Source organism: Trachypithecus francoisi, unplaced genomic scaffold (assembly GCF_009764315.1).
Source record: "Trachypithecus francoisi isolate TF-2019V2 unplaced genomic scaffold, Tfra_2.0 Lachesis_group4, whole genome shotgun sequence".
Taxonomy (NCBI): Eukaryota; Metazoa; Chordata; class Mammalia; order Primates; family Cercopithecidae; genus Trachypithecus; species Trachypithecus francoisi.
Window position 1 is genome coordinate 149683663 of NW_022681469.1, and position 18593 is coordinate 149702255.

The 18593-nt window shown below is 46.5% G+C and overlaps 1 protein-coding gene across 2 annotated transcripts in view; it reads left to right on the top strand.

Annotated features, from left to right (window-relative positions):
* The window catches only part of EGFR (epidermal growth factor receptor), a 193752-nt gene that overhangs the window by 134631 nt on the left and 40528 nt on the right, over positions 1-18593 (top strand). For both annotated transcript variants that reach the window (XM_033194501.1, XM_033194502.1), the window contains 10 exons: positions 559-677; positions 2019-2160; positions 4062-4178; positions 4761-4887; positions 4986-5059; positions 5888-5978; positions 9253-9452; positions 10621-10753; positions 12855-12945; positions 14408-14565. In XM_033194501.1, coding sequence (XP_033050392.1) covers positions 559-677; positions 2019-2160; positions 4062-4178; positions 4761-4887; positions 4986-5059; positions 5888-5978; positions 9253-9452; positions 10621-10753; positions 12855-12945; positions 14408-14565 — 1252 coding nt within the window. The remainder of the gene's footprint in view (positions 1-558; positions 678-2018; positions 2161-4061; positions 4179-4760; positions 4888-4985; positions 5060-5887; positions 5979-9252; positions 9453-10620; positions 10754-12854; positions 12946-14407; positions 14566-18593) is intronic.

The following is an 18593-nucleotide window of genomic DNA, read 5'->3' on the forward strand; positions in this document are numbered from 1 at the left end:
CAGTCACCAGGTTTCTTGTTTCCTCTCCCTCCCTGGCTTTCTTTGGTATCCACCTACACAGAAGCCTGAGCACGGTTTCTCTGGGGACTTTTCCATGTGGACCGTGCTTTATGATGGAGAGGGCCATTCTCCCGGGTATGGCTGTCTGGCTCAGCCTCTCAGTGGCCAAGGAACCTGTGGACATGAGCTCAAAAACGGACCCCATATCCTTAAGCTAAATTGTGGGATGGCTGTTAGACCCTTCTAAACACTACTTCCCAGCAGGTATTTTTGTTCTTTGTATGTGCTTCCTGCATTGCCCAAGATGTATCTAATTATTTAGCAGGTCTCAAAGTCTAGACTTGATCTGATCAGTTCTCTTAAGTGATTAAAAATAAATCAGGAGAAAAAAGAGTCAATCAGAAAAGGGCACGGTTTGACTTAGCTTGAGTGTGATTTCACTGGAAGCAAATGTGTCTTCACTTTTCCGTGAAAAAGTCTGCAAGCACTCTGCGACGTCCCTGGGAAATGATCCTACCCTCACTCTTCAGCTCACAGGGGACCTTTGCTCTTTTTCAGTGACCAAAATCATCTGTGCCCAGCAGTGCTCCGGGCGCTGCCGCGGCAAGTCCCCCAGTGATTGCTGCCACAACCAGTGTGCCGCGGGCTGCACGGGCCCCCGGGAGAGCGACTGCCTGGTAAGATGCCCCTCCGGCAGCCTCCCTGGAGCAGGCTATGGCTGCACTCTCTCCACCCACACCACCACAGAGGACCTCCTGTGGGGGAGCTGTCAATTAGCATTTGTAGTAACAGACAGGATATTGCCCTCTGCCTGGTGACAAAGTATCTTTAGTATCCTGCCTCCACCACTCACTGAGACCTTGGGAAAATGATAGGACCTCCATACCTCCATTTCCCCACCTAACAATGATGCATAACAAAGTCCCCCCCAGTTGAATGCTTAAATGATGCGATGCCTGTGATGTCCAGCATTAGGGCCTGGGCACAGAACAAGCACTAAATACTACATGCAAGTATTTACATGAATGTGCCTTGTTGCCAGCAGCACACTCTCTTTATTGTTTGACATCAGCTATACCTCTAGAGACTTGACACTGTGAGGTCCCTAAGATACCTATGGAGAACCGCACAGGTCTTGCTGACTGGGGCTGCATTAGGGCCTCCTGACACGGATCCCTCGGCTCCTCCACCACTGCTCAGGCACCTCCTGAGCTGCACCCTGCCCTCAAGGGGTCCTGAAGTACTCACTCTCGCCCCATTACTGCAGAAAGTGCCAGCAGAAGCCTTGCTGCCCCAGTGGGCTCTGGGCAGCACTGGAGGGTGCAGGTCAGAAGTGTCTTGGAAGTCCTGGAGACGCCAAGGCTGGTGGATGTGACTGCTGGAGTGGGAGCTGGTGTGACGAAGCCCTCCCTAAGACTAAATCCAGATCTCTCTGTGGTTTCAGGGAAGATTCCTAAATTCCAGAGGCTGGACCCAGACCCAGGAATTGTGACTTGGTTGGCCTGGGCTGTTTCTAATGTGAGCCCCAGGGAGAAGACTGTGAAGACGTAGGGTTGATCCTAGGGAGAGCCCCCGCTGCATTGGGTCTGGCCCCTTTACAGGGCATCGTTCTAGCAAGGCTTTCTGCCATTCAGCAATACATTATAAAATGTACCCTCAACTGTACTTTATAAAGGAAGCCCAGTGTAATCTGAGTTTAAACATAGTTTCACTTCATAGTCACCGCTATAATATGTGAACTCCATCATCTGTATGTTAGTAAAGAGACGTATTTTTATAATAATCCATAAATTATGATAGGTGGGACAGTGCACCTAAGAAAAAATGGACTTTTTAGAGAAGGGTCTTTCTGACTCTGCAGAGGGCACCAGCTCGGTTTTCCCCACTAGTTGAACACTGAGCTGTGAAGATGGTAACTTGGGCTTTCTGATAGGAGTCAACACAGTGCTGCGCTTCCTCCGTGTGTGGCGCTGAGTGTCCTTACGTCACTTGCCCAGCGTGTCCTTTCTCCTCCACAGGTCTGCCGCAAATTCCGAGACGAAGCCACGTGCAAGGACACCTGCCCCCCACTCATGCTCTACAACCCCACCACGTACCAGATGGATGTGAACCCTGAGGGCAAATACAGTTTTGGTGCCACCTGCGTGAAGAAGTGTCCCCGTGAGTCCTCCTCTGTGGGCCCTCTGACTGATCAGGCATCTTTATCCCGCTCTGTCTCCTGCTGAGCCCTGGAGTATCCCGTCTTGGAGAGTCTTTGGGTGGATGTGTTTGCCTCGCTAGGGGGAGGCAACCCTGTGCCCGTCCAGGCACAGAGGCGAGGGGCTGCCTTGCTCCCGAGGAGCAGGCAGGTGGTGGCCATCTCCACCCACGGGGGCTGCTCAGTGCACAGGGTAGAACTTGGGACCAGGCCACTTCACAGGAGAAACACCTGCTGCTCAGCCCTCACCATTCATCCAGCATCCACAGCCGAGGGTATTCAGTTGTCTGCTGGGCACAAAGCCGTGGGCATGTCACTATTTAGTGCTTGTGCCAAGCAGGTATTTAATAGACCGAAATCAGAGAGTCTATCAGAAGACCTGCCTTCTTGAGTGGTTAAAATTCTAGTGAAAGTTATGCCTGTTAGTATTGCAGAGGTTTTCTCTTTGTTTTTATTTTGTTTTGTTTTAATGGTCTGGGTTTGAGTTTTGCTTGTTTGTACTTACATTTGTACTGGTGACTCCAGAGTTTAGGGAAATTGTGACATAAAATACTTCCTGATAGAGAAAGCAAAACTTTGTCTAATGAAAGAGTTTTAGAAGCCAGTCTTGATCTCTAGAAGGGGAGATTAACTGAGAAAAAAAATTGAAAGAAAAATTATGAGGGGTAGATTTTACTCTGCCAGATTTGTGTACATGAAAAATATTACACCCTGTATGGGGAAAAAAATACAAAATAATAAGCCATTATAAGGTAAATGACAAACGAAGCTAAAGAAAAATGTGCCACAGTGATGACACAGATATAGTCTTTGAGATAGGATTTAATAGAGCTTTAAAATCCATAGGAAAATACTTCGAGCCTGAGATACCGAGAGCAGACGGTTCAGAGAAGAATCACTAAGATCCTATAAATATTTTTGAGGATCTTCTTGGGGAACTTAAAACAGGAAGAGGCCGGGCACAGTAGCGCATTGGCTCATGCCTGTAATCCCAGCACTTTGAGAGACCAAGGGGGCTGGATTGCCTGAGGTCAGGAGTTTAGGACCAGCCTGGCCAACAGGGTGAAACCTCGTCTCTACTAAAAATACAAAAATTAGCTGAGCGTGGTGGTGCACACCTGTAATCACAGCTGCTCAGGAGGCTGAGGCAGGAGAATCACTTGAACCCAGGAGGCAGATGTTGCAGTGAGCTGAGATCACACCACTGCACTCCAGCCTGAGTGACAGAGCAAGACTCCATCTCAAACAAACAAAAAAAGGAACACACAGAGCTCCTAAAAATAACACAGAAGTCAGCTATCAACACAAATGAATTACTTTAAAGGTGGGAGCAGGTGGAGGAGAGGGCTGAGGTGCCTGCTGGGACACAGCACAGCTGGCCCCTCAAGGGACCCAGGGCCACGTCAGGAAGGCCCATGGAGAGCAAAGCTGGCATCAGCCGCAAGAATAAAATGCAGCCTCACCTATAGCTGCTTCGGTGGAAGAGTGCTCTTTTTAGGTTTACGCATTTTTAATGAGCATTCCAGCTTTAACCATAAGCCCTGAGGACAGATCCTACAAGGAAGAACATGAGCTCACAGAGTTGCTTTAACCTAGTGAGCAACGCCATGCTTTTTCCCTGGCACCTGTTTCCTGCCCTGATGAAACACCTGTATTATCCACGTTGTGGCCTAGAATTTATTAAACTATTGAACGGAATTCCTTTTCTATTTGCAACCTTTCATTCTTTGTCCTTAAAGTAAATAAAGCCAAAGGAGGATGGAGCCTTTCCATCAGTCCTCGAGAGGAGGACCTGGACTGTCTGTGTGAGGCCCGAGCACCTGGCGCCACCGTCATCACCTTCCTTTCATGCTCTCTTCCCCAGGTAATTATGTGGTGACAGATCACGGCTCGTGCGTCCGAGCCTGCGGGGCCGACAGCTATGAGATGGAGGAAGACGGCGTCCGCAAGTGTAAGAAGTGCGAAGGGCCTTGCCGCAAAGGTAGGAAGCCCGCTGGTGTGCGGATGAGGCTTGTTCTCAGCTGCTGAGGCTGGGCTTTCATGCCACCTCCAAATGAACACATCTTCTTCTCATTAAAAAACAACTATAAATATCATTTCTTTAAAACAGAAGATAAAGAGCTGCAAAGCTAGGTTAGGCAATGGGAAGGCACTGAAGGTTGTGATAGGGTGGGGGGCTCTGATGAGAACAGTGCACAGAGCCAGCCCCTCAGCAGCTGCCAGATGCCCAGCCCCGGGGAGAATCCAGGGAAGACAGAGCTGGAAGCAGTCCAGCTCCACGCGGCCCATGGGAAATAATGAGGAGAATGCAAGGTCGGTGTGGGGTGACAGTGATGGCATCTCCTACACCGCTGTAGCCCCAAAGTGTGCTATAGGTCCTCGTGTCCCCCTGCCCCCCACACCCTCCCCAGCCCCGTCAGTGTTTGTTGAGTGAATGAAGGATGATGTGGCAGTGGCAGTTCCCGCAACTGGAACTCCTTCCTGCTTCCCTCTGCCTGTGGATCCCTAGCTATTCTTAATCCACCAAATGTGAACGGAATACATGTCTCTCTTATCTCTGCAGTGTGTAACGGAATAGGTATTGGTGAATTTAAAGACACACTCTCCATAAATGCTACAAATATTAAACACTTCAAAAACTGTACCTCCATCAGTGGCGATCTCCACATCCTGCCGGTGGCATTTAGGGGGTGAGTCACAGGTTCAGTTACTTGTATAGAGAAAAACAAAGTCTGCCTTTTTAACTGGTAGAGACTGGTGATCAATAATCACCTGTTGTTTGTTTCAGTGACTCCTTCACACACACTCCGCCTCTGGATCCACAGGAACTGGATATTCTGAAAACCGTAAAGGAAATCACAGGTTTGAGCTGAATTATTACATGAATATAAATGGGAAATCAGTGTTTTAGAGCGAGAACTTTTCGACATATTTCCTTCTCCCTTGGAATAAAAACATTTCTTCCGAAATTTTACAATTAATGGCTAATGTTTTGATACTTTTCAAAAGTGCAGTTTCCCCTGCAGGCAAAAGGGGACACGTTAAGCCCAGGCCTGGGTCATTCACTGCCCATGTGAACACGCTTTCTCCCTCCTACCCGGCCCCAGCCAGCTGCCTTGGTGACCCATAACCCCTGCACATAGAGGGAGAGGACAGGGGTAGGTGAGGGGCAGCCTAGGCCTCAGGCTTTTGAAACTGGATGCCAGAGTCCTGTGGGGCCACGGGCAAGCCTCGGGTCCATGACTGCCGCCTGAGCTCCGCTTCCTTCCTCTCTAAAATGGGAAAATTAGACCTATATAACACGACTGTTTTAGGGTTGGAATCAAATAAGGAAAATCTGTAAAGCTCCTTGTATGTGTTACCAGATCCATAATTGGCAGATAATCGCAGCAGGAGCCTCTTCGGGGTAATCAGATACGCCGCGCAGCAGGGGTCCCAGAGCCACAGCCAGAGGGGCGGCGGGAGACATGCAGAATCGCTGGGGGAGGCGAGAGGCAGCTGTGAACTCTGGCTGGCCTGCATCCGCCCATTCGCATGTACATTCAGAGAAGATGATAACGAAAAAGAAAGCAAATCCAATTTTCCCACTCACTGTTCCTATAATACAAAGTCCCTGAGAGTCTAGAGTAATGTCTCATACGAAAAAGAAACTCCTGTGTGGTGTGTGTCTGAGTCTCTTCTGCCTTACAGGGTTTTTGCTGATTCAGGCTTGGCCTGAAAACAGGACGGACCTTCATGCTTTTGAGAACCTAGAAATCATACGCGGCAGGACCAAGCAACAGTAAGTTGACCACAGCCAAAGCCTGGTAGATTATATTTTGCCTTTTTAGTTGGAAATTAGGCTTAACAGGAGAGTTGCTAAGCTAGGGCACAGAGCTCCTGTATCTCTCTCCGGCATTCCCGAATGCTATCTCACATGAGCAGGCACAAGGATCAAGACTGAACGACCACTGGCACAGGCTGTCCGCTGAACCACAGACTTCTCAGCATTCGCCAGTGCTTCTGCTTCTGTGTCCACTCCAGATCCCACATTGCACTTAGTTGTCAGATCTTTTCAGTCCATTCTAACCTGTGTCTTTCCTTGTCTTTCATGGCCTGGACTCTTATAAAACGTGTTGTTCAGGTACTTTGCAGACTGTCTAACCATTTCAGTTCGGCTGGTGTTTTCTCAGGACGCAGTTGAGGTTATGCACATCTTATCACAGGGACCAGATAGACTTTTTAGCACCACTCTTTAAGAATTTCCACATTTTCAGCTTTGACAACGGAATAGACCTGCAGGTGCTCACACATAAGCATCTTCAATATGGTAATGGTAATCATCAGTTTAGTGGTGTGGAGGAGGAGATGGGAATCTCTTAGTGAAACCCGCCTTGGAAGCAGCCTCCTTATGAGAACTGCTGCCCCTACTTGACTCCTAAAGCACTAGATAATACTGTGCAACATTAAAGAGAATAAGAGTGCATGAAATGCCTGTAATCCCAGCACTTTGGGAGGCCGAGACGGGTGGATCGCGAGGTCAGGAGATCGAGACCATCCTGGCTAACACGGCGAAACCCCGTCTCTACTAAAAAATAGAAAAAACTAGCCGGGCGAGGTGGCGGGCGCCTGTAGTCCCAGCTACTCGGGAGGCTGAGGCAGGAGAATGGCGTAAACCCGGGAGGCAGAGCTTGCAGTGAGCTGAGATCCGGCCACTGCACTCCAGCCTGGGCGACTGCGAGACTCCGTCTCAAAAAAAAAAAAGAGTGCATGAAATATGCATTGCCTCCCATAAACTCCCTTGGCTCTGAATCTCTGATACTAAATATGTGGCTACCGTTGCTTCCCAGAAAAGCCTTTTTGCTCTGAATTCTCTGGAATACCTTCTTTGCCTGAGATTCTTATAAAAACAAGAGATTTAGAGCAATTTTCTTGAATGGCTGGTGTGAGCCAGTTGGCTTAGCTGTAGGGATTTAAACAAGATAAGGGTTACTTACTTCTCACATTTAATGAGAAGTCTGGTGATTCCAGCTCCTACTGAGGCAGGGTGGCCACAGGTTCCAGGTCATGACTCACTGAAGCTCCAGGCCTGCCCTGCAAGGAACATCTGGCTCTTCCCTGGTGTCTGGCCTCCCTGGGCATATGTGAGGGAGAATTCCTAATGGTATTGATTACAGGCTCCTGTGCAAGACCACTCATCAGTGTAGGAGAAAGGAAAAAGATGGGGGAAAGAAGAGCAGCAGGGAGAGGAGAAGTCTCTGGATGATACTCTAACCCCCTGCCATCCAACATCTGAACATCAGTCTTTTCATCCAGTGCTCTCAGCTGGCCCAGTCCCCAGCCTGGGGTCAGATGAGAGCTTCCTGCAAATGCAGATCTCTTTCCTGTGGTTCCTTCTCAATTACAGACAGCTCCTCCACAAGGTGCACTCTGGCCTTTTACTCCCTCCCCAAACCAGCCCAGCCCTCCCAGCCTGCATCATCGTGGTCCTGTAGGGGCTAGAGGTTCTCACACCTATCATGGTCCAGGAGGGGCTAGTGGTTCTCACACGCATCATGGTCCAGGAGAGGCTAGTGGTTCTCACACCCATCGTGGTCCAGGAGGGGCTAGTGGTTCTCATACCCATCGCGGTCCAGTGGGGCTAGTGGTTCTCACACCCATCATGGCCCGGCAGGGGCTTAGTGGTTCTCACACCCATCGTGGTCCAGGAGGGGCTAGTGGTTCTCACACCCATCGTAGTCCAGGAAGGGCTAGTGGTTCTCATACCCATCGTGGTCCAGCAGGGGCTTAGTGGTTCTTATACCCATCGTGGTCCAGGAGGAGCTAGTGGTTCTCACACCCATCGTGGTCCGGTGGGGCTGGTGGTTCTCATACCCATCGTGGTCCGGCAGGGGCTTAGTGGTTCTTAAACCCATTGTGATCCAGCAGGGGCTAATGATTCTCACACCCATCATGGTCTGGCTGGGGCTAGTGGTTCTCATACCCATCATGGTCCAGGAGGGGCTAGTGGTTCTCACACCCATCGTGGTCCAGGAGGGGCTAGTGGTTCTCACACACATCGTGGTCCAGGAGGGGCTAGTGGTTCTCACACCCATCGTGGTCCTTCAGGGGCTAGTGGTTCTCACACCCATCGTGGTCCAGGAGGGGCTAGTGGTTCTCACACCCATCGTGGTCCTTCAGGGGCTAGTGGTTCTCACACCCATCGTGGTCCAGGAGGGGCTAGTGGTTCTCACACCCATCATGGTCCTTCAGGGGCTAGTGGTTCTCATGTCCAACGTGTGCCTTCCTGCTCCTTCAGGTGACTGAAGACATCCCCTCTTCAGTCTGAATGACTTCCATCCAGTCATCTGATATACACATTGGACCACCCAATAGCGTCCTAGCATCATGTTGGATGGTGAAGAAAATGCCACAGTTCCTGCTCTCAGGACCTCACAACCTTGGGCATAGCTTTTTGGAGGAAGGCCCGGCTTCCCAGGCATCCCTCCCAGACCTGTTCAGAGGCCCCTGCTCCTTGCTTCCATGTTGCCCACACTCACTGTGCTCTTCACACCAACTCAAAATTATCTGCTTACAGGGTTGTGTCACCACCAGATCAAGGGTCCTTGAGAGGAGGAAACATATTTAACCTGCACAGAATTTAGGACACAGAACATCAAGTGTTTGTTCAATAAATATATGAATGGATAGAGGGACAGGTTGGGTGGTGGACAGAAGGACAAACCCACACTTTTGAAGTGTGTTTGGCTGTTTGAGAGGCTTTTTTAGAATATGTTCTCAATTTCCAGGCAAAATGAAAATGGAGAAAATATAATGACATTAAAGCATTTTATTCATCCTCCCCATCTGCCACTGGGGTTAAAGATACTAAATAAACAAGGAACTAGCTTTTGCCTGCAGGAACTTAAAAAACACCTGCAGTTTTCAAAAGTTGCAGTGTGTGCCTTCCACAGCATGACTTACCGTCATTGGAAAGCAGTTTGTAGCCAATCAAAGGTGGTCTGGAAAAACAAAGTTTTCAGGGATACATTGTTTTTATAATTTTCACCACATGATTTTTCTTCTTTCCAATGTAGTGGTCAGTTTTCTCTTGCGGTCGTCAGCCTGAACATAACATCCTTGGGATTACGCTCCCTCAAGGAGATAAGCGATGGAGATGTGATAATTTCGGGAAACAAAAATTTGTGCTATGCAAATACAATAAACTGGAAAAAACTGTTTGGGACCTCCAGTCAGAAAACCAAAATTATAAGCAACAGAGGTGAAAACAGCTGCAGTAAGTCACTGCTTTCTCTTTTGTTTATGGAATTGGTTCTAATGGGTCTTTTATTTTTATTTAGAATATTGAAGGGCTATTCCCATTTAAAATCCTTTTTTCAGTTCCTTAAGAAGCAAATTAAAATCTTAAGATTCCTAATTGTGAAATTACCATGTGAATTCCATTAAAACTTTTTCCAGATCATTATTATTCAATAGGATGAATTTACCCTGAGGTTTAGGCTACCAATTATTTGTAATTTAAGTAACTAAATTTAGTATTAGTTATATTACCTTTTAGCTGTAGGTCACTCTCTGCTCATTTCAGCCTGTAAAGATTGCAGCTACACACACACACACACACACACACACACACACAGGAATGGAATGAACACTTTACATCAACACTTCCTGTTCTTACTCTAGAGCTTTTGAAGCTGGCAAGAGCCTGGCCTGTGCTGGGCTTTGGCCATGGGCAGCGTCAGCTTTGAGTCAGGTGCTGGTCTGCCCTCCCTAGCTTCGAGGGCCCTGTCAATTTCCTTCATCTCTTTAGGTTTTGGCTTCCTCATCCATAAAATGGAGATATGAATGATTCCCACGCCATAGTGCTTTGAGAGAATTCAGTGAAATTCTGTGTGTAAAACCCTTCCATGGTGCCTAGCACATAGCACACAGCCAATGGCCCAATGGCCCCTATCGGCTGTGGGATTTGTCATCAGAACATCACCAGCTCTGCTCCAGGCTGCCCTGGGCACCATCAAAACACACCCTGTGCCCAGCAGCACCTGCCCCTCTGCACGCCTGGCCCCTTCAGCAGGGGTGGTGGCTGTGGGAGCACAGAAAACAAGGAGTCCCATCTGGTTTAATTGATGCCATTGCCAAAGGGGAGGACTCATGGCACCCCCTCTCGGGTGCCAGAGCACCTGGCTCCCACCAGGAGGAAGACCTGTCCTCCACTGTCAGGCACATTTCAGTCTTCCCAGCAGCCAGCACAACTGTTTTGTCCTTCCAGTCACTGTCGGCCTCTGGGAAACCCAGTCTGTGTCCTCCTCCTTCAGGGATGCCCAGCATGTCTGTGCCACCCAAAGTCACGGAGCACAGGACCCCTCCCGGGAAGGTGCCATCTCCTCTGGCCCCTCGGGTCCCTGCTCCGTCACTGACTGCTGTGACCCACTCTGTCTCCACAGAGGCCACAGGCCAGGTCTGCCATGCCTTGTGCTCCCCCGAGGGCTGCTGGGGCCCGGAGCCCAGGGACTGCGTCTCCTGCCAGAATGTCAGCCGAGGCAGAGAATGCGTGGACAAGTGCAACATCCTGGAGGGGTAGGAGGTTATTTCTTTAATCCTCTGGCTTTGATCAAAAATAAGGCTCCAGGTTGTTGTTATAGCTTTACAGGCATTCTGTTTGATTTTTTTCCTTTTATTCTTTGCCCTTGGCTTTTGGAGGTTTGGGGGTTTTCTGTGGGGAGATGGGAATTTGTTTGATTGCTTTATTTTTTGGCAAAGTTAATCACAATAGGAAATAAGCAAGTATTAGTACCTAATTTAATCCAATAATTTATAGAATCTCTTTTCCTGGAAGTATCTTAAATTTGTCTAAGCTACAAAAATTTCCTAAGACAAATGAGACAGTCATCAATGGTTCATCTGGCCAACACCATGGCCATTTGGGCTTTTCTTTGCAGTGCCCGATTCCTAGTGTGTGAAAATAAATTAACACAAATTATATTGCCAAGTTAATATCTGTTTTATGTGCCCCCAGCATGTGTTGAACATCAAACAGTACCAGGAGCTTTAAATATACCCACGGACAAAGAAATAATTCATAGTGATGCTTGTTGAATTTAGTTGCAATCAATAAAAGGTGCAGTTCGTGGATACTCTGAGGATCTTGATATTGATATAAGGCTTTGAACGACAAATGAGGACAAAAAATAAATAGGAAAGTAAAACTGAAGGATAGAGGCCAAGGCCATGTTTTAGAAGATTTAAAGAAAAAGGGAAATTTGGTGAGCACCATAGGAATTACAGAAGGCTGTAGGAAATCTTCCTGTTTTACTCTCTGGGCATGGACCACAGCTTGGATCCAGAAATATTTAGGACAGGATAAGAGGACCAAGTTCAATTCTATAGGAATTCTTTAGCTGATAGGCTCAGAACAAATCACATAATCAGTAGTGCTGCTTCAACTTCAAGTAAGGAATATTAATGCAATCCTTACAGCTACAAATGGACAGTGGTCTCATGTTTTCAGTTTTCAAGTGTTTCTTAAGAGGCAAGATGATGAAAATACCCATGTGGGGAGCCCTATGTCCTTCCATTCGTGTAGAAAAGCCTGGTGTCCAGCAGCACCTGCTCCCTCTGCAAGCCTAGCCCCCTTCAGCAAGGGCAGTGACCCGGAGAAGAAGCACAGAAGCCCCAACCCTGTATCATATTTTGTTTAATTGGTGCCACTGACCAAAGGGGAAGACGAAAGGTACACACATTTTTGTTGCTGTATTTTGAGACAGTCTCACTCCATCACCCAGGCTAGAGTGTAATGATGTGATCTCAACTCACTGCAACCTCTGCCCCTTGGTTCAGGTGATTCTCCTGCCTCAGCCTCCCAAGTAGCTGGAATTAGAGATGTGCGCCACCACGCCCAGCTCATTTTCCATAACTTTAATAGAGACAGGGTTTCACCACGTTGGCCAGGCTGGTCTCGAACTCCTGACTTCAAGTGATCTGCCTGCCTCGGCCTCCCAAAGTGTTGGGATTATAGGCATAAGCCACTGCGCCTGGCCAAGGCACATGCTTTTGAGAATAAACACTCCTTGTTCACTGCTGGAGGATAGAACTATGCTTGACAACCAGGCAGAGTCCAGTCTTCCTGACAAACAGCCACACGTCTACTCTGTCTTTTCAATCAAACATCAGCTTCTTGCTTAACATTGATCTGTACATCTTGAGGGATGTCAAAATATTACAAGCTAAGTTTTGCACACCTGTGTTTCACACTCACCATTTTTAGTAATAACCGTTGAGCAAGTTCATTCTCCCTCCTTCCTTTTTCTGTCACTTAACCTAAGATTATCATTTTTCCAGCTTAATTTCAATAACCATGAATCTGGTATTAGAGGCAGGGAACACCTCTTCAGGATTGTCTTTTCTTTTATCATTTGACTTGCTTACCCAATGTGCAAAAATTATGCTGTAGAAAATGCAGAAAAGATATCTTGATTATGAATGAAGCTCCTGTGTTTACTCAGAGAGAAGATGACCCAGGATTCAGTTAACAAAATCAGCTGATTATATTACTGTATAGTCCTGGAGTCCCAACTCCTTGACCATTACCTGAAGTTATTTGGAATTTTAGAGAGGTGATTTGTGTTCCTGCAACAATGTATCAGGGGAGGGCTGACAGGTTTCCTCTTCCTCCTCTCAGCGAGCCAAGGGAGTTTGTGGAGAACTCTGAGTGCATACAGTGCCACTCAGAATGCCTGCCCCAGGTCATGAACATCACCTGCACGGGACGGGTAAGAGCCCCTTGCTGCTATCCAAATCCACTTCATGGGAAGGGCCTTCACAGAAGCCAAAACCGTGACGATGGCCCAGGGCATCCAATGTGGGCAGGACAGCCATCAGAGCCACTTCCCAGAGGAGACTGCAGGCTCTGACAGTGCTGTCCAGGCAGAGTGTCTGTGACATTAGCACACACCCGCCTGCGATGAACATTCACTCTTTCTGCTGACACCCCAACCTTATCTAAGCTTATCACATCCTCACATTTAACAGCGGCTGTTTTCACCTGGTTTCCCCCATCCCTAACCTAGTCAGCATTGCTTTATCACTTTCATCAAATGTCCTCAAATTTTTAACATTACTTTATAATTAATTGAAGAAGTTTTAAAGAAATTCCTAGCAAAACTTTTTAAGCTGCACAGTTTTGTATCTATATGTTCAACAACATATAGATACAATATTCTTTACAATAATCTTGTAAAGAATATGAGTGAGAATCCATGCCCCTCTCACACAAAATGTCCTGATGTTGTTAATTCTCAATGTTATTATATAGGGAGCTCTGTTTGTATGTGAGCTTAAACAGCCAGCTGTAAATCTACTAACTGAAAACATTTTTTAGACATTCTCTAAATTGGGCAGTAGATGACAGGACCGTGTTTTGAGGGATAGGCTGCCAGCATGACTGGTTACAAAGTAAAGCCTTGGTTTATAGGTTTACATGGTGTGGGTTAAATTTCCGTCATTAAAATAATTGGCGATATTGACGTAGTCATCTAGTTGTGCTGGCTCTGGGCACATGCAGCCTTTGAGTGGACAAAACCGACATTAGAGAACTTAGCCAAGGGGAAAGCCTTTCCCTGCTGGTTTTATTTCTGCTACTTCTGAAGTGTGGGGCACACAACCTGAGCAATGCTTTTGTTTGAGTCCCAATGCTTTTATTTGAGTTTTGCAAGGTTATTCCAAGTTTTGCAAACAGAATCAAACGTAGCATATGACTCAGTCCTGGATACGCCAACCACTGCACAGAGACTTGCCACCTTCCTGTCACTGGAGAAACACCCATGTGGGTTTTCTTAAATTTGCCTCCCTCTGAGCTTCCCTTTAGCTTCAAATATAATATGCAAGAAAGACTGTCTGACCATAAATACACATATGGGCCAATGAAAATGGTTTTACCAAGGGAAGATGCCCACAATGTGTTAAGCAGAATGCAATAATGTAGAGAATATCATTTCGTTCATGCTGGTATATATTATATGCATTCAAAAACAGGGAGAATTTCTGCTAAGCAACTGACAGTGACCTTATCAAGCAAGTGCAACCACAGAAGAACTGGTTTTCTTCTTTAAGAATTTTTCTATCATTTGGCTTTCCACACTCACACACACTAAATATTTTAAGTAAAAAGTTACTTCCATTTTGAAAGAGAAAAGAAAGAGACATGCATGAACATTTTTCTCCACCTCGGTGCAGGGACCAGACAACTGTATCCAGTGTGCCCACTACATTGACGGCCCCCACTGCGTCAAGACCTGCCCAGCAGGAGTCATGGGAGAAAACAACACCCTGGTCTGGAAGTACGCAGACGCCGGCCACGTGTGCCACCTGTGCCATCCAAACTGCACCTACGGGTGAGTGGAAAGTGCAGGATAACAGAACATTTCCTCTCGCAAATTCAGAGATCGAAAATGTCTCCAAAGTTTTCAGGCAACAAATTGCAGAGGTTTGTATTTGAGTCAGTTACTTAAGGTAGTTTTGGCCCCCACAACCATGGCAGTAGCAACATGATTGTGGGCAGGCCTCGGTGCAGTGGGAATGACTCTCTGCCGTGCACCGTGTCTCCGGCCGGGCCTGTGTTGTTCTTTGCTGCACATTGCAACAGGAGGGTAGGGGGACAAAAAGAGCACAGGTCCTGGCAGCTGCCACCTCGGCCTGTCTCCGGGGGCTTTTGCGTATCTCTCCAGATTTCTAAGGTTAGCATGAGGATTAACTGTTTTGCAATGAATAAAAGGTAACATTGCCTGGAATGTTGCTTAAAGACACTTTTTAAAAGCTAGTTGGTTGTTAAGTTGTTGCTACTTGAATAAAAAGTACTTTAACTGGACCAGACACAGTGGCTCACGCCTGTAATCCCAGCACTTTGGGAGGCCAAAGCAGGCAGATCACTTGAGGTCAGCAGCTCGAGACCTGTCTGGCCAACATGTCAGACAGGTAGACTTAGTAGAGATGGTCACTCCATCTCTACTAAGAATATAAAAATTAGACAGGCATGGTAGCAGGCATCTGTAGTCCCAGCTACTCAGGAGGCTGAAGCAGGAGAATCACTTGAACCCAGGAGGCAGAGGTTGTAGTGAGCCAAGATCTCATCACTGCACTCCAGCCTGAGCACCAAGAGCAAAACTCTGTCCCAAAAAAACAAAAGCAAAAAACTACTTTGATTGGAATTAGCAGAAGCACTCTGATTGTGTGTATCTAATTTACGGGAATAGTAAAGCTGTCAATCAAACTGGGTCATACTCAACAATCAGAAAGAGAAGTTGAGCTGTCATGTAGTAGTTCACACTTACTTCTGTTTCTCAAAATCCCCAGCCTTGTTTGGAAATGTTACTCATTCTTTCTCTGAATCTATCTGTATGAGTTGTGTGGCCTTGGGCAAGGGTCTTACCTTCTCTGTGCCTCACTTTCTTTTCTGTAAATTGGGATAATGATGCTCCATAGCTCACAGGATATTTATGACCATGAGTTAAGATATGTGATATACTTAAAATGGTGCCTGGAAAATGGTGAATACTGAGTCAATGATAGCATTGTTGATGGTGGTGATGGTGATGAGGAGGTGGGAGTCACAATGGTGGTGGTGATGGTGTTGATGGTGGTGAGGAGGTGGGAGTCACAATGGTGGCAGTGTTGATGGTGGTGAGGAGGTGGGAGTCACAATGGTGGCAGTGTTGATGGTGGTGAGGAGGTGGGAGTCACAATGGTGGCAGTGTTGATGGTGGTGAGGAGGTGGGAGTCACAATGGTGGCAGTGTTGATGGTGGTGAGGAGGTGGGAGTCACAATGGTGGTGGTGATGATGGTGTTGATGGTAGTGAGGAAGTGGGAGTCACAATGGTGGCGGTGTTGATGGTGTTGATGGTGGTGAGGAGGCGGGAGTCACAATGGTGGTGGTGTTGAGGATGGTGATGGTTATGAGGAGGTGGGAGTTACAATGGTGGTGGTGCTGATGGTGGTGAGGAGGTGGGAGTCACAATGGTGGCGGTGTTGATGGTGTTGATGGTGGTGAGGAGGTGGGAGTCACAGTGGTGGTGGTGCTGAGGGTGGTGATAGTGGTGAGGAGGTGGGAGTCACAGTGGTGGCGGTGTTGATGGTGGTGAGGAGGTGGGAGTCACAATGGTGGTGGTGATGATGGTATTGATGGTGGTGAGGAGGTGGGAGTCACAATGGTGGCGGTGATGAAGGTGGTGATGGTGGTGGGGAGGTGGGAGTCACAATGGTCGCAGTGTTGATGGTGTTGGTGGTGAGGAGGTGGGAGTCACATTCATGGTGGTGATGATGGTGGTGATGGTGGTGAGGAGGTGGGAGTCACAATGGTGGTGGTGATGGTGTTGATGGTGGTGAGGAGGTGGGAGTCACAGTGTTGGTGGTGGTGATGGTGATGAGGAGGCGGGAGTCACAATGGTGGTGGCGATGATGGTGGTGATGGTGGTGAGGACATGGGAGCAACAATAGTGGCAGTGATGGTGACTGAGACATGATGAGGATTTGTGAACTTTCTAGGAAAACAATCATATAATCTCCAACAGCAGTATCTTAATACCTTTTCCAAAAGTATTAGATCATATTATAAGGGCCAAGTTTCCAGAATAATATCAGACATAATTACAGTGGACATCAGAGCTTGGCATCTAAAGGTGACAGGAATAGCTCTAATGTCTCAGCGTGAAAACAACATTTGCTATTAGTCTGAGATACTAATTATCTAATTAAGGAAGTACTCACCTATACCTAGTTTTTAACTGTTTTTAAAATCTGGAATTGATTTTGAATTTTAGCAAATATTTCCCTGGGAGCAATGTAAGATTTTTCATATTTTTGCCTTTGGGTATACCAACATGCCAGCTCTGTTGGCCACTTTGTGAGCTCGATGAAGCATGGTATAAAAGATGCTTTGCTAGTTTTTCACTTAATCTATTTCTATAAGCAATTTTGGAGCTAAGTCTTTGAAACAGAATTATATTATCTGTATAGAATAAATGTTTTATCTTCCCCCCTTTTCTCTCTTTTGGAATAGATGTGCATCAGTATCTCTGTGTCAGTATCTCTGTGTCAGTGAGTGTATGTCACTGGGCTTAGGGGAGGTCCAGAAAGTGATTGGGTGTTGGCATTTTCAATACACTTACTTTGTATAAGAAATAGTTTGCCAAATATAGAAAGAGGGGATTTACTCAAGATTTAAATTAAAAATGTTAGTGGTCATTTTTCTAATGTCTTTCTATTTTTTCCCAGGTCATAATAAATCTTCACTGTCTGACTTTAGTCTCCCACTAAAACTGCATTTCCTTTCTACAATTTCAATTTCTCCCTTTGTTTCAAATAAAGTCCTAATGCTATTCATTTGACATATGGAATTTTATAAGTATTTTCTTTCATATGTGTGATTACATTCCTGATTCTGAACCTTTTTAGAAGAGTATATAGTTTGATATAATCTTGTTATTGACACCTGTGTCTTCTCCCAAAGCCATTAATTATATAGGAATTGCACAATAGAAATGGGTTTAATTTTTTAAATATGGTGAAATGTTGATGAGAGTAAGGGAAAATTTTTTAAATTTCTTTCACTGAGTATTTATGATGTGCACAACATTCCTGAATATATTGTCTCTCTCCTTTCTCAGACGGGATGTATTGCCTTCTCCATTTCTATTGTTAAAGAAACACTTACAGGGGTTTCTTTAACAGGCGCAGCCACCCAGACGAGGGGGAGGGACCCTGGAGGAAGAGCTCTTTTTTTTTTTCTTCTTCTTTTTTTGAGACAGAGTCTCACTCTGTCACCCAGGCTAGAGTGCAGTGCCGTGATCTCGACTTACTGCAACCTCCACCTCCAAGGTTCAAGCAATTCTCCTGCCTCAGCCTCCCGAGTAGCTGGAATTACAGATGCCCACCACCACGCCTGGCTAATTTTTGTATTTTTAGTAGAGACGGAGTTTCGCCATGTTGGCCAGGCTTGTCTTGATCTCCTGACAGGTGATCCACATACCTTGGCCTCCCAAAGTGCTGAGATTACAGGCGTGAGCCACTGCGCCCGGCCAGAATATCTATTTTTAAATGGAACTGCATTTTCATAGTACAGTGAGGAAAAAGTTGCTTTGAAATCTTTATCCTGATAAACCAAATAATATGAAAATTTGCCTATTTTAATTATATGTAACAAAGTTTAGTTACTGCTATAATTGCAAATATGTATAAATTCCTTACCAAAAAAAAATTAATCAAATGGGGCACAGAGAATATTTTTTCTGACAGAATTAAATAACATGCTATAGCCTGCTTGACTTCATACCTAATAGTCATTACTGCAGAGTCACCGAGGACCTCATCAGCGTCAGCAGGAGCCCCTCGCCTTCTGACGCTCTCACATCCTTCTCTCCTGCAGCA